Source organism: Zalophus californianus, chromosome 2 (assembly GCF_009762305.2).
Source record: "Zalophus californianus isolate mZalCal1 chromosome 2, mZalCal1.pri.v2, whole genome shotgun sequence".
In the NCBI taxonomy this organism is placed as follows: domain Eukaryota; kingdom Metazoa; phylum Chordata; class Mammalia; order Carnivora; family Otariidae; genus Zalophus; species Zalophus californianus.
The window spans coordinates 132,138,867-132,155,723 of record NC_045596.1 but is presented as its reverse complement, the minus strand read 5'-3'; the positions used below and the strand labels follow the sequence as shown (position 1 = coordinate 132,155,723).

Here is a 16,857-nt window from a genome sequence, read left to right as displayed (position 1 = left end):
GTTACTTCAAAGTTACTTGCATAGTTACTTCTATACTTAAAGAAGTAGCTAAAGACAAAATTCTTTACCTAAAATTCATAGAGGGAGCTTTCATGTTTGTTAACAATGGAAAAGGTAAATCAAAATGAGATTGGGAGAATGTTGAGCATCTTTTCATGTGTTTATTGGCCCTCTGTAAGTCTTGGAAAAACGTCTCTTCAAGTCTTCTGCCCATTTTTTAACTGGATTTTTTTTTCTGTTTCATTTTGTTTTGTTTTTGTTTTTGTTTTTTTTGCTATTGAGTTGTATAAGTTTTTGTATATTTAGGATATTAGAGTTATTAGATATATGATTTGCAATTGCTTTCTCCAATTTGGTAGGTTATTTTTTCATTTTATTGGTGGTTTCCTTTGCTGTGCAGAAGCTTTTTAGTTCGATACAGTCCCACTTGTTTATTTTTGCTTTTGATTCTTTTGCTTTTGATGTCAGATTCAAAAAATCATCACCAAGACCTATGTCAAGGAGTTTACCACCTGTTTTCTTCTAGGAGGTTTATGGTTTCAGGTCTTACACTTAAGTCTTTAATCCATTTTGTGTTAATTTTTGTGTATGGTATAAGAGAGTGGTCCAGTTTCATTCTTTTGCTAGTGACTGTCCAATTTTCCCAACACTATTGAAGAGACTGTCCTTTCTCAATTGTATATTCTTGGCTCCTCTGCCATAAATTAATTGACCATATATGCATGGGTTTATTTCTGGGCTCTCTATTCTGTTTCATTAATCTGTGTGTCTATTTTTCATGTCAATACAATACTGTTTTAATTGCTACAGCTTTGTAGTATAGTTTGAAATCAGGGAATGTGGATACCTCCAGCTTTGTTTTTCTTTCTCAAGACTGCTCTGGCTATTCGGCATCTTTTGTAGCTACATACAAATTTTAGGATTATGCTATTTCTGTGAAAAATGCTATTGGAATTTTGATAGAGAGTCCACTGAATTTGTGTACTGCTTGGAGTAGTATAGACATTTTAACAATATCAATCTTGTAATCCTTGGGTATGGAATATCTTTTCATTTATTTGCATTGTCTTCAATTTATTTCATCAATAACTTGTAGTTTTCAATATACAGTTCATTTACATCCTTGGTTAAATTTATTCCTAAGTATTTTATGCTTTTTAATGCGATGACAAATAGGATTTTCTTAATTTCTCTTATAGCTCATAATTAGTGTAAAGAAACACAACAATAGATTTTTATGTGTTGATTTTGTATCTTGCAACTTTACTGAATTCATTTGTTAATTCTAGCAGTTTTTTGATGGCGTCTTCATGGTTTTCTGTATATGTCATCTGCAAATAGTTTTAATTCTTCCTTTCCAATTTAGATGCTTATCTCTTTTTCTTGCCTAATTGCTCTGGCTAAGACTTCCAATACTATGTTAAATAAAAATAGCAAGAGTGGATATCCTTGTCTTATTCCTGATCTTAGATGGAAAGCTTTCAGGTTTTCACTGTTGAGTATAATATGTTGACTGTAGGCTTGTCACATACGGCTTTTATTATGTTGAGGTACATTCTATATCTTTGTTGAGAGTATATTTTTTATCATAAGTGGATGTTAAATGTTTCAAATGCTTTTTCTGTATGTACTGAGATGATCATAGGAGTTTTATCATTCATTTTGTTAATGTGGTGTATCACACTGACTGATGTACAGATATTGAACCATTCTTATATCTCTGGAATAAATTCCACTTGATCACAGTGTATGATACTTTTAATGTACTCTTGAATTAGATTTACTAATATTTTGTTGAGGATTTTTGCATGTATATTCATCAGGGATATTGTACTGTAATCTTTTTAGTGTGTGGCATTCTTGTCTGAGTAATGCTGACCTTGTCAAATGTTTGGGAGAGTTCTCCCCTCTTCCATTTTTTGGAAGAGTTTGAGGAAAATTAGTATTAATTCTTCTTTAAATATTTGGTAGAATTCACCAGTGATGTTGTTTGGTCCAGGACTTTTGCTTTTTGGGAGGTTTTTGATTACTGATTTAATCTCCTTGCTGGTAATCCTTCTGTTTGAATTTGCTATTTCATCATGATTTGGGCTTCGTAGGTTGTATATTTATCCATTTCCTCTAGGTTGTCCATTTGTTGGTATATAATTGTTTCTAGTAGTCTTTCATGACCCTTCATGTTTCCTGATATCAGTTGTAATGTCTCTTTTTTCCTGATTTTATTGATTCGAGCATTCTCTCTTTCTCAGTGAATCTAGCTAAATTGTTTCTTTTTACAATTTTGTTTCTTTCCAAAGAGCCAGCTTTTAGTTTCATTGATCTTTTCTCTTGTCTTTTGAGTCACCACTTATTTGTACTATAATCTTTATTTCCTTTCATCTACTTACTTTGGACTTCATTTGTTCTTTTTTCTAGTTCCTGCAGGTATAAAGTTAGGTTGTTTATATGTGACTTTTCTTGTGTCTTGAGGTAAGCATTTATCGCTATGGACTTCCCTCTTAAAACTACATTTGTTGCATCCATAAATTTTGGCATGTTACATTTATTTTCATTTGTCTCAAGGTATTTTTTAATTTCTCTTTTGATTTTTTGACTCATTGGTTGTTCAGTTGCACGCTGTTTAATCTCCAGAAATGTGTCGATTTTGCAGTTTTCTTTGTGTAATTAATTTCTAGTTTCAGGGGCACCTGGGTGGCTTCGTTGGTTAACCTTCCAACTCTTGGTTTCGGCTGAAGTCATGATCAGGGTCATAGGATTGAGCTCTGTGTCAGGCTCTATGCTCAGCGGGGAGTCTGCTTGAGATTCTCTCTCCCTCTCCCTCTGCCCCTGCCCCCACTCCCATGCATGGGCCCTCTCTCTCTTAAATAAAGAAATCTTTATAATTTCTGGTTTCATACCATTTGGTTTGAAAAACTGCTTGATGTGCCTTCAATTCTCTTAAATTTATTAAAACTTGTTTTTCAGCCTAACATATGATCTATCTTGGAAAATGCTCTATGTACTCTTGAGAATATGTATTCTGCTGCTCTTAGATAGAATATTCTGTATCTGTTAAGTCCATATGGTCTAACATGATGTTTAAGGCTGATTATTGATTTTCTGTCTGGATGATCTATCCATTAGTATAAATGGGGGTATTAGGGTTTCCTTCAATTATGTATTGCTATCTATTCCCCCTTTAGGTCTGTGAATATTTGCTTTACATATTTATGTGCTCCTATGTTGGGTGCATAAATATTTACAAATATTATATTCTCTTGCTGGATTGGCCTCTTTGTCATTATGTAATGCCCTTCTTTGTCTCATTACAGTTTCCACTTTTTTTTTTAAAGATTTTATTTATTTATTTGTGAGAGAGAGAGAGAGCACAAGTGGGATGAGAGGCAGAGGGAAAAGCAGACTCCCCACTGACCAGGGAGCCTGATGTGGGGCTTGATCCCAGAACCCTGGGATCATGACCTGAACTGAAGGCAGATGCTTAACCAACTGAGCCACCCATGGGGCCCTACAGTCTCTTTTTTAAAGTCTATTTCTGTTATAAGTATAGCTACTCCAGTTTTGTTTCCATTTGCATGGACTATCTTTTTATTAAAGTAATATACATTAAATCATACATTAAAATAATATGATTTCTTTTTTAGATAAAATTATAAATATGTAATGGTTTAAAAACAGAGCTTCCAAATACCTGAAGCATAATTCTATATAGTGGGAGATATTGAATAACTCTCTCACCAATAGTTACAAAAATAACTAGACAAAAGACATAAAAGATTTCAATAGTACTATCAAACAACTTGACTCCACTGATATTTATAGAACACTACACCCAACCATGACAAGTATACTTTGCAAGTGAACATGGTATTGTTACCAGGAGACATATGCTGGTCTGGGCCATAAAAAAAAGTTTCAAAAAAATAGTTTGAAATCATATTCTGACAAAATCAAAAAGCATTAAAATAAAATTAAAATCATGTTCAGGTACTTATTAAAATTCTAAATATTTGGAAATCAAACAGAATCCATGGGCCAAAGAAATCACAAAAGAAATCAAAAAATATTTTTAACTGAAAGAAGATGAAAACACAATATATCAAAATTTGTGAATAGTAGCAGATGCTTATAGGGAAATTTATAACTTTAAATGTTCATATTAGAAAAGAAAAAAAGGTCTAAAATCAATTATCTGAGTTCCCACTTTAGGCATCAAAAAGAGATCCAATTAAATCCAAACTAATTAAAAAGAAGAAATTAATAAAGAGCTAAAAATCAACAAAAAGAATAATAGAAAAGATAAATGAAATGAAAACTGAGATTTTGAAAGTGTCAAGAAAATGGATAAGCCTTTAGCTAGAATGATCAAGAAAAAGAAAATTCACAATTTAACAATATCAGGAACAACATCTGGGATACCACTACAGCCAGACATTAAAGGTATAAAGAAATATTATGAACATATTTTTGTGCTAATAATTTTTGCAACTCATGTAACATCTAGAAATCAATCAATATAATTCACCAAAATAAAGATGAAAACCCATCTAAATATTTAAATACATGCAGAAAAAGTATTTGGCAAAATTCAATCAAATTTAAACTCAATCAAAATTCAATCAAATTTTATCATACATGATTAAAAAAAACAGCCAACTAGAAAGAAAATGGAATCTATTCAATCCAATTAAGACATCTACAAAAAATCTATAGCTACTACCACACTCAATAATGAATGGCTCAGTTATTTCTACCTAGAATCAGGAATAAACCATGTCTCAACAATTCTATTCAACATTATCCTAGAGATCTATAAAAGGTAAGAACACTAAATGTTAGGGAGTATGTGAACTAACTGATAAATGTTAGGGAGTATGTGAAGCAAATGGTGCCATCTTTTTGATAAACACTATCGTAGTATTTTATAAAAGTAAAACGTATTTTGATATCATCTCACACCTGTCAGAATGCTAAAATCAAAAACACAAGAAACAGCAAGTGTTGGTGAAGATGTGGAGAAAAAAGAACCCTCGTACACTGTTGGTGGGAATGCAAACTGGTGCAACCACTGTGGAAAACAATGTGGAAGTTCCTCAAAAAATTAAAAATAGAACTACCCTATGATCCAGTAATTGCAGCACCAGGTATTTACCATAAAAATACAGAAACACTAATTCAAAGGGATACATGCCACCCTATGTTTATTACACCATTATTTGCAATAGCCAAATTATGGAAGCAGCCCAAGTACCCATCCATAGCTGAATAAAGGAGATGTGGTATATACACACACACACACACACATAAACATACCATGGAATATTATTCAGACAAAAAAATGTATGAAATTGAAATTTACAACAAATGGATGGAGATAGAGAATATAATGCTAAGCGAAATAAGTCAGAGAAAGACAAATACTATACAATTTCACTCATATGTGGAATTTAAGAAACAAAACAAATGAACAAAAGAAAAAAAAAGATGAGAGAAAGAGAGACAAATCAAAAAGTAGACTCTTAACTATTGAGAACAGACTGGCGACAGAGGCGACAAGGATGGGTGGATGGGTGAAATAGGTGAAGGGGATTAAATGCACACTTATCATGATGAGCACTGAGTAATATATAGAACAGTTGAATCACTACATTGTACAGCTGCAACTAATATAATACTGTATGTTAACTATATTGGAATTAAAATAAAACTTAAAAACTTAATAAAAATAAAATAAAATAATTAAATTTTTTAAAAGCAAAACATATTTTTACTTTAAAATCAAGAAATCTCATTCCTGGGTATTTACCCAAGAGTAATGAAAACATATGTCCATACAGAGACTTGTACACAATTATTCATAGCAACATTATTTATAATAACATTATTTAGATTGGAAACAATCTAAATGTCTATCAATTATTGAATGGAAAAATAAACTGTGCTGTATCCATACTATGAAATACTGCTCAGCAATAAGATAGAGCCAAATATAAACATAAGCAACATCATGAATACATGTCAAAAACATAAATATGTCCCTACCCCTTGCCCATTCACTACCTTCTCTGTCTCTTCAAACTCACAATAATCTATCCTATCTCACTGGCAACTCATGATCTTTCTCCCTATTTTATTAGGAAAACAAAATCATTTACAAGCCCCCACTACCATATCTACTCACCCATCTCTGTCTATACCTACATACTCTGCCTTCTCTCCTGATATCGTAGATAAGGGGACAGTAAACTGATGCACAGGGCACTGGAACACACCAACATCCATTCAATTATGTACTGTCAACTCCTATTGTTTAGGAGTTGCAACAAAAACCATATGGCCCACAAACATGGACTATTTACTATCAGGCCTTAACAGAAGGAGTTTGCTGATCCCTGGGACAAATCCACTTTGTCCTAGCAAAGGCCAGTCTGTCTACCAGATCTCATCCCCTCTCACGTCTCAGGGACTCTGCTCCTGTACTTCTTCCATCTCTCATTTGTTCCTTTGTTAGTGTTTGTTTTCCACCAAAAATAAACATACTGTGATTTTGTCCACCTTAAAAACAAAAACCAGAAACCTCTCAACTCCTATTCCCACCCCAGTTATTTCCTTATTCTCTTTTTCTTTTTACAGTTAACAATCTCCAATGGGTTGTTTATACTGGATGCCAATAGTTCCTCCCCTCCTGTTCTCTCTTGAAGTCACTCCAACCAAGCTTTCCTCTTGTCACTGTATGGAAACTGTCCTTATCATGGACACCAGTGACTTCCCCAGGTTGCTGAATCCAATGACAATATTTAGCCCCAAACTCACTTGGTTTATAAGCAGCTTGACTGATCACTCCCTTCACCTAGAAATGCTTTCTCCATTTGGCTCCCAGGAACCTACATCATGCTGGTTGTTACTCATCTTCTCAGTCTCAAAGGCTGAGTTGTTAGATGTCGTCTGTACCTGTACTCCAGTCTCATCACTTTAAAGACAAATATAAACATAAGCAACTTCAGATAAATCTGAAGTTCTTACTACGAGCCTTGATCTCTCCTAGAAACCCCAGACCTGTATATCCAACTGACTACCTGATAACACTGCCTAAAAGATATCTCGGACTTAACATGTCCAAAAAGAAGCTCCTAGTCTGCCCATCTTCTCAAACCTACTTTACACGAAGCTTTTCCCATCTAATTTAGTGGCAGCTTCATCTTCCTGGATTCTCAGCCAGAAAAACCTTTGAAGTCAGCTTTGAGTCTGCTTTCTTAAATCCTACATACAACACATTTACAAAACTCTTTATCTCTACCATATCCATCAGCTATTTGTGAGCATCTCTACCCCCCTGGCAATACTGTGATTGTTTCACCTGGACTATTATAGCTTCCTAACTGCTTTCCTTGCTTCCACCCAAGCCTCCTTTTAGTGGGTTCTACACAAAGCAGGTAAGGAGAATCTGTTAAAATTTAAAGCAGATCATGTGCAAAAGCCCTCAAGGGCTTCCCATTTCACTCGGAATAAAAGCCAAAATCTTCAGAATGCCCCCTTAGGAGATGTTATATGGTCTCCTCACCATTGTTCTCTTTCTGATCTCATCTACTAATCATTCTTTCACTCATTCTGCTCCAGCCACATTGGCCTTGGCAGTCCCAAAATATTCCAAGCATGTTCCTGCCTCAGGAATGCTGGCCTTGATGATGACTATCCTGGCTCATTCTTTCCTAGATATCCACAGTGATTCATTTCTTCACCTCCATCACATTTTTATCCAATATCACTTCTCTCTGAGCAATTCCTGACAAGCAGGCTGCTGTCCCTGAACTCTCTGTCCCCACATCATCTTTCCACCCACTCCCTGGGCATTAGGAACTTTTTTTTAACTGAAGTGTAGTTGACATACAATGTTATATTAGTTTTAGGTGTACAACACAATGATTCCACAATTTTATACATTGCTCAATGCTCATCATGATTAAATGTAGCCATCACCACTCACCACACCCTGTTATTACAATGTTATTGACTATATTCCCTATGCTGTACTTCTCATCGTCATGACTTATTTGTTCTACAACTGGAAGTTATATGTCATTATCTTATATATTACATATTGTACTTATTTGGTGTCTCTTTCTTTCCAAGAAAAAATACACTCATTGAGGCTTAGTGTTTTCTTTTTGTTTTATCTATTTCATTAACTATCTATTTGCTATTTATGTTAACTCTATGCCTATCTTCTTGAATATTGCTTAGGACGTAGTTGGTGCACAATAAATACTTGCTGAATGAATCAAATGTGGAAAAGTGCTTTATAAACTATAATGTAATGTATAAATGAGGCATATTATTAACTCCTGAATGTGTAATAAGCACTCTCCACTCATATTTTCAATCCTCCAATGAACCCTTTGAGTATTTTTTCATCCCTACTGACATTTTAACAGAGTATGTTTAAAGAGGTTAGATCTGTTTGTCTAAATTGTCACAACTAATAAGCAGAGAACAGGAATTCAAATCCAGATTTAACTGAAGAGACTGACTTTAAACCATTAAACACATTTGTTTCATACAACAGTTCTACTGGATGTTAAGTGGACAGTTTAGGGACTTCATGACAGAAGTCCTGTAATAGAAAGGGATTTACAAAGAAAAATCCTTTAAGAATATGTCAGGGATTGAAATGTCTCTAGAGTACTCTTGGAAGCCTGACATTTCAATTTTTACCACTGTGTAAGAGTACAATATTACTAATAAGCAAAAAAATTAACTATTTGGGGGAAATGCATGACATTTTGACAAGTCTAAGGATACAACTAGTTTTTTAGGAGTTTTTTTTCTCAGTGCAGTATACTACAGAGTTCACTCTCATCCCCTAAAGGAGTTAATCAGTGGATTGTCATTGTCTTCATTCTAGATACATAATAATTAGGACGAAATTTCCCACATTTCTGGTTATTAAGATGTAGATTTGGTCTCTGTGGCTCTTATTAAATATAAACCATCAAATTTCTTATCCAGGTAAAACTGTCATTTTCATTGCTTCTTCCTGGTTGCCTACTTTTTAAAATCTATATTTCATTTAATTCCCCCAATATGTCAGGAGGGAGATTTGCACAGGGTCTTTTCTATGGAAATAACAAATCAAATGCTGCAACCAATCAGTCACTAAGAGGTCAGATATCCCACAGCCTTACCTATATGAGTTCCAGGTAATATTCAGAAAACACACACACATATATTCACACAGTAATGAAACATTTGAAAACACTCTAAACAATCAAAATTTGTTATAACAATGTCCTTATTTTTAAGTTTATTCACTTCATCCATTAGAAGAGCTCTTGATTATTTCATGAAGCAAAGAATTTTTCACCCCTATATACACACAATTTTCAAGACTGGCTGATGCTGTTTCTGTGTGACAGAGCATTAAAAATAACAAATGGGGGAGCACGGATAACCAGCTCTTCTTCTCCCTAGCCACTCCTGATGACAGAGCACACAATAATTGATGTTTAAGAAAATGACATGAAGTCATGTTTAAAAAGATACATTGTACCACATATTCCCTGATGATGAGTATGAGATAGTAGACAATATTATTTAGAAAGATTCCCATCATAATAGTTCTGTGTTTAAGTTTGGAACTATTGGGGATTTTAGACTTTAGTTATCTGTGAAAATTACTTAGTAATAATTATTGCATGAAAGTCAAAGTAGGATAGATTAACTGTTTAAAATACCCAAAGATATGAAAAGAAAAAAACTTAGTCTAATTATTGAGTGCATAAACATTGAGAAAATCTAGTTCAATGTCAAGTTTTGAAGAAAGTCTAAAAACAGACGAGAGAAAGTTTGCCTTCAATTCTAAAAGTCTGTTTTAAAATAGTTGATTATATAGCAAGTTATGCAAGGACATAACATGTTCCCGACATGAGAAAGAAGCATGGAATACTTTACCCAGGGGCACTCTGGCAGCACTTGCATCTGGGTTGATCCAGAAGGAGAGCCAGGAGAGAACCACTATCAGCAGGGTTGGGGCATAGACCCCCATCATGTAAAAACCGACCTGCCTCCTCAGGGTGAAGATGACTTCCACACAGGTGTAGTACCCTTTCAGAAACAAACTTATGTTAGAAAAAGGAGGGACTCATCTACCTACAACAGCAAAAGCCAATAGTGTACCTATAAATTGTAAGTCACTTCTATCTGAGGCAGTTTCACAAAGTAAATTCCACAAAAAGAGTTTTTTCCCTATAAATATATAATTTATTTGATGTAAAAGGTTGACATGATGGGACCCATCTCACCTGACCTTTCACAACTTTATTATGACGTTGAGAAATAGATACCACATGCTGCTCCACTATGTCAGTGTCTCAGCTTTTAAGTCTTTGTTCAGGGAATTGGCAATGCACTTAAACTTTTCATTATCCATGGGCACTCTCAGAGCAATTGATCTAAAGGAGTCATATAGGGAGCAGTAAATCAAAGTGGAACAAGTCTAAAAAGAAACATTCCACGACTATATATTGTCAGTATAATTTTTCAGCTACATGTATCACTTCTTATCTAGAAAGCATAGCAGTCTACGATAACTCCTATGCATATTTAAGCCTTAAAAAATTAAGTGTATTAGAAGTAAATCTTAGCAAGGATAAGAAATACATGTTTTCATTCTATAGAGATAAAAGATTATAAAGAGTAGATATCTGATATTCCTCTCAATTCTCTCCCTTCCTCCACTCCAGGCCCTCAAGCATGCTTTGTGAGGGAAAGGACTTCATTGTCACAAGCTGAGACAAATGCAGAAATTGCCTTACAACATAATTCTAGAAATGTCATGACACCAACTAGTCCCTCAAATTAATCACAAATTATGGGCAGCCTCATCATAGCCTCTGCTGACTTGAGAAACAAAGTAAGTGACAAGATATTGTTCTAGCACCAGAATAGAAGAGATGCTTCTAGATGTTTGAGACTTTTTTTTTATAAATGCTTTAGTCCTTTCAGTTAGCAAGTTAAATATAATATTTAATGCCTGAAGTGCTTAATTTTGATAAAAATGTCATTTGCCATTCAAAAAAAGCAAGGTTATGTGAAAATAACAGAAAGTTAAAATGTTTCCAATTGTGTTGAGCTTAAACATCATTGTTTCAAAATGTTGAAACAAATAAATCAATGAATAAATAAAATAATTATGGGGAAAGGACATTACCTTTTTACTATTTTATATTTTAAAACTAACATTTATCTAATTTTCCTAATTAGTAAGAATATACACACTTCTCGCACTAGAACAATCTTCAGATTCATTCATTAATGGAACTTATGGCAGTACTGCCCCACAAAAAGCTCTTAAAAAAATGTTAAAAAAAAAACAGCTACTCACAACCTCTTACTAAATAACTTAGACCAGAAATCTATCCTTTTCCCAGTGTGAATTATAATCATTGCCACCTCTGAGAGATTAGAAAGATATCGGGGCTAATATGTAACAAAAATAAAGAGTTGACCGGAACTGAAGTAAATTGTAATTATGCCAAATGTTTCCAAATTATATCAAAACCCACCCCCCCCCAAAAAACGCAGCATGTTTGTCATTTTTTAAATTTTAATTTCATTAAAACTAGGCAATTAATTTAAATTATGCATAGGTTTTAAAAAGATACAAGACGTCAAACAATAAAAACTCCCTCCCTTTTGTCTTCCCACCCCTCATCTTAACTTCCTGCCTGGACAAACAAGAACATGTTTCTAACTAGCGATCATGTGCAAAATTTCCAAAGTATAATCTTTTATAGGTCCAATTTTCTGCAATTAAGAGGCTCACAGTATTTCCTCAAAGTGGTTCTGAAGTACCTGGCTTTGCAATAGCATCATTTACTCAAGTTCATTTTATGTTTACCTAGGGCTGTGAGATAGAGAACAAAATGTATTTACTTATTGCATATTTTTAGGTAGCCTAAATTGTCACAAATATTACAACAGCTTACTGTAGAGTTGCTCACTTTAAAATGAATTTTGCATTCCATTCCACCACGTTTAAATGACAGCCTAAAAAACAGGAATCCTATACTCTAAAGCCAGTTTCCACTCCCTCCTTTTATGAAGGCACCCACTGGGGGAGCTTCCCAGGACTGGGATGAATTTGGCAATAAAATACATGCTTGAATATTATAGTGATTTGCTCCATAAACTTTTATGAGAAACATTTCTTGATCTTTTCTGATCTTTTCCTAGTACTGTTACATTTATGAGAGGCAGGTGGGCAGCTAATTGATATAAATGTTCATTGGCAAATTCAATTTACTTTCTATTTCTTGTGAGGTTTTATTTCATTATTATTCACTTAGGCTTGCAATTTAAGTATTTTTGTATACTTGTTTTCCTATATATCTCTCCACCTTTGTAACATCTATAATTTTAAAAAACTGTAATTTTCAATAAAGCTAAAGCCAAATCATTTCTGATTATTTCTGTATAAGTTAAAGAAAATATTGTCCATCATTTTGTAAACGTTGCTGTCTATATCTTTTTCACTATTCAACATATTAGGCATTCATATATTTAGAAGGTACCACATTTGTAAATGCATATCTAAATATTATCCAAACATTAAAATAAGTTTTGCTTATATTCATATGATGATTCATGTAAACACTGAAATGCATGTTTACTGAAATACAGTAAATGACAATTATCATTATGTTAGACATAACTTCTTTTATTGTTATTTTCTCTAGCTAATGAGAGATCTGTGACTTATTTAAAATAGCTCAAAAAGTACCACAGAAAACTTTACTTCTTATAATTTGGGTAATCTCTCAAGAACAAAAACGAAGAGTATTTATTTTATGTGTGTACCATATTAGAATATAGATCTATAAAAGGGCAGTGATGTCTCCTTTATTCCCCTAAATGGAAATTTGTAGATGTAGGGCTTAAAGGTAAAAAAATAAGCACCCCCAGGATTTTCAATGCTATCTCATAATTTTATGCTATCACATAAAATCAGAAATAAAATTACTAGTTTTATTTTAATCTTTAGATGAAGTTTAAAACTTCAATAGGGTCATTTCAAATTTCTCAAAACAATTTGGAGACTATTCATTTTGAAATGTTAAGCATATAAATTAGATGTGGGTAACTATTTGCAAAGTATAACAGGACTGACTCCACAGGTAGTATAATAATGTCAGACTCACTATTCCACTTAGTAATAGTATGACTTGGTTAAGTGTCTTTGCTCTATTATCCTAACATGTAAAATAGGGAAAATAAAAGTACTGAATTCATAGGGTTGTTGTGAGGATTAAAATATAGAGTTCCTGCAGAGCACTAAAATAATGCCTGACATACAGCAAGAACTGCAAAAGCCATCTACTAAATATGTATTTCCATACAACAACCCCAAAAGGATATTCCTTGGCTTTCAACTTATTTTTTTTTTCATTACTAGGTGACCTGTAAAAGTTTCTAAACACTGTAGTCCATTTCCTTAATTTGAGTGAGTACAGGGAAAAGGAGTACTGTGCTTAGTTCAGTGGCTGACATTGATTTGCCTGTAACATTCAGTAAGTCCCTCACTCAACGCTGCTCCTCAGTTATTTTCTGTGTTAAATAAAGGAACTGGCTCAGAATTGTCAATAAGATCACTTCCATATCTAAAAGTCCATGTATCGATGACTTCTTCATTGAGTACCCCCAAGGTCAAATTTTTAAGAGCTCTTAGGCTTTCCTTTTTAAAATCTTTTATAAATTCTTTTAGCAGTATATTTGCTTATTATCTCTCTTTTCTAATATATTATTAGTTCTATAAGAGAAGGAACTATTTATATATAAATGCTATATAATCCATTAAATTATGTGAAGGAAGGTCAACGACAACAGATGCTTAAACTAACTTTATCTCCAAGTAGCCTAAGTGTTGCATTATTGTAGCACTAAATGTGCAAACGCTCACTCTGCTTTTTTTAGTATTATATTTTGTCTTTGATGATGCCATGATGGCAGCATTATAAGCTCAAGCATCTGATCTCCCTGAATTCCACACAATTACACTATATATTTTTATTTTTTCAAGTCAACATAAATGTTGCAATACATTTAAAGTTAAATTGTATCTATTTCTTTTTTTAAAGATTTATTTATTTATTTTAGAGAGAGAGAGTTTAAAAGCACCATAGGTGTGTGGGAGAAGGGGCAGAGAGAGTCTCAAGCAGACTCCTTGCTGAGCTGCTGAGTGCAGAGTCCTACATTGGTTTGATCTCAGGACCCTAGCCAAAATCAAGTGTTGGGCACTTAACCAACTGAGCCACTCAGGCGCTCCTAATTATATCTATTTCTGAACATCTTTGTCATACCTTTGCTTACTTCCTCATAGAAAATCAGGATTGTGTAATTTACAAGTTGAAATGATTAGTTTGAATGTAATGAGCAAAATCAATCAGACTTTTATGTATGTTACTATGAGAAAAAACATTATATTTAATATCTAAAACCCTCAATAACTCTATCAGTTGTGACTCAAATGTTGAATATGAATCGTATTATTAAAGTATTGCTTAGTGGGTATTATATTTTCATTTCTGCAAAGCTTGAGGTAATGTAATGAATGAGGTTAGTTTGTTGTGCTTTTCACAATTAGCTGTTCCATAATCTAGGCCAACAATATTATATGGGGAGTATTTACTGACGTCCAGTTATTCTCCACACTTATTGCTTCCTACGCAGCATAAAGATCAGTGCCTTGTAAAACTAAGAATATGGGTCAACCAACATCTACAGCCTGCCTAAAAGACAAGAGACAAGTGTATATGCATTACATTGATCAAATCCATAATGTTTGGCTCCAAACTGAAACTTGCCAGAAGCAGAGTTTCTTGGCAAAACCTAAGAAAACCATTGCCTGGGAGAGTTCATATTACTAAAATAAAAAATTGAAAACCTCTTGTTATCTAGAATTACATAAAAAAAAGCAAAACTATTTAGTAATAAACATTTTTAAGAACTTTAGTGAATGTAATTTTATGAAAGATCTAAATATATGGACGCAAAGATAAACTATTTGTAAATATTGAACTCACTTTTTAACTAATTTTCTTCTATTCTGTTCCTAGCATATGTTAAAATTAAAATGAACCTTTGAAAAAGGATTTAGTTTTGTTTAATTCAAAGACAATTACTTACCAGTGCCTTTATAGTATTTTGTACAGTTACCATATTCAATATCTTCCTTTTTAATATCAAACTGAGGCAAGGCAATTTTTTCTAACTGAACAGGATCTCCTGACTGCCAGATAAATCGTAAATCATCAGTTGTGTAGCCAACTATAAACAAAAGTAAATAAATAAAAATATTATTTTGAAATATAATTATTAATACTTTCTTAATATTTTGAGAATCCAATTACTAAACACAGAAATGGTAAGATAATAAGCCATTCTCCTATGAAATTTTTGTTAAAAATGCAAAGAGATAAAACCTATGGCCATCAATGAAAACATTAGCACAAATTTATAGATAATTGACTTAAAGAAAGAACAAGCTAAAACAATGAGCATATCATAAATATACATAAAGTTACAATTTCACTGCCTCATGTAGAGTCAGCGTATTTTGCTATGTCAGAATTCAGAACTGTCATCAATAAAAAGTAATAAATAAGTCATACTAGCTTTCTGAATATATTCAGAATAGATTCATTCACAATTATACAATATGCTACCTGGAAATTAAAAAAAAACTTAAGCACCGAATCACTTATACTTTTGAAGAAATAACCACAAATTTCCCTAAAGGCATTGCATTGCACAGGAAAGCAGTAAAACAATCTCTCAAGTGGACATCATTATTAAATGTGGAAGCACACATTTTGGGTTTAGGTAATATACCGTTCAACTCTAGAGTATATGGATTTTTTCAAAGCAATACTTCAGTGCATCTGGCAATAGATTTGAACGTAAATATCCAGTTGGAATTTTTTACACAAATATATATTAACACACAGGCCTAAATATATACAACACATACACAAAAATGTACATACGTACACATACTTACATCTGTAAAATCTCAATTTATACTTAGAAAGCAGTAGAGATTGTTCAAATTTAGCCTCCAGCTTCAGTAAATTTTTTTTTAAAAAAACAACAGATAACCACAAAGTAACTTGAAAGCATATCATCTAGCAAGTATATATAAGATGTTTTACAAGGCCATCATTCTTTACTTGTTGCTGAAATAGGTCATGGTATATAGGTATTCAGGCCAAGGCTTCCTTATATTAGTGTTAGTTTTTCAAGTTTTATGTCCTACTTTTATTTTCAAAAGATAAGCATCATAGAGAATTAATTGATAAGTAACAATTTCAATAATCATTTTAATTAATATACCTTATACCTTAATATGATACTTCTTTCATGAACTGAAAAACATATGATCATAGAAACACAAGAATTCCAATTTTGCAAAAAAATTTTTTAGACCTCCACAGAAAATGACTACTTGGTAGGATTTAGGTGCTGTTTTTTAATGTTTTCAAATTATCTGCTCTGAACATGCGGCTTTAAGAGCAGAACAGTTATTAAGATACTGTTTTCCCCTTTACTTTATTTATATTATCAATTCAAATGACGATGGCAATTGGAATAAGTTAGAAGTGTACACCTACATAAACTGATAGCAAAACCTAGTACCCAAAGGATGTGTCTACCTTAGTAATTGTTACAGCAAAAGAATAACAATAATTTTCCTAAATAAATTATTCTAATGACTATTTGTAATAAAAAGCATTAGTTTTACCATTGCTATCTAAGAGACTAGTAGAATGTATTGCCTAGAAATTTTAAGCATTTTTATTGCTATAG

General features: G+C 33.0%; 1 protein-coding gene across 4 annotated transcripts in view; it reads right to left on the bottom strand.

The window, feature by feature from the left end:
• The window catches only part of GLRB (glycine receptor beta), a 105,059-nt gene that overhangs the window by 22,934 nt on the left and 65,268 nt on the right, over nt 1–16,857 (bottom strand). For all 4 annotated transcript variants that reach the window (XM_035726397.1, XM_027600227.1, XM_027600228.1 and 1 more), the window contains 2 exons: nt 15,178–15,318; nt 9,946–10,098 (listed from right to left, as the gene is read on the bottom strand). In XM_035726397.1, the coding sequence (XP_035582290.1) occupies nt 9,946–10,098; nt 15,178–15,318 (294 nt within the window). The remainder of the gene's footprint in view (nt 1–9,945; nt 10,099–15,177; nt 15,319–16,857) is intronic.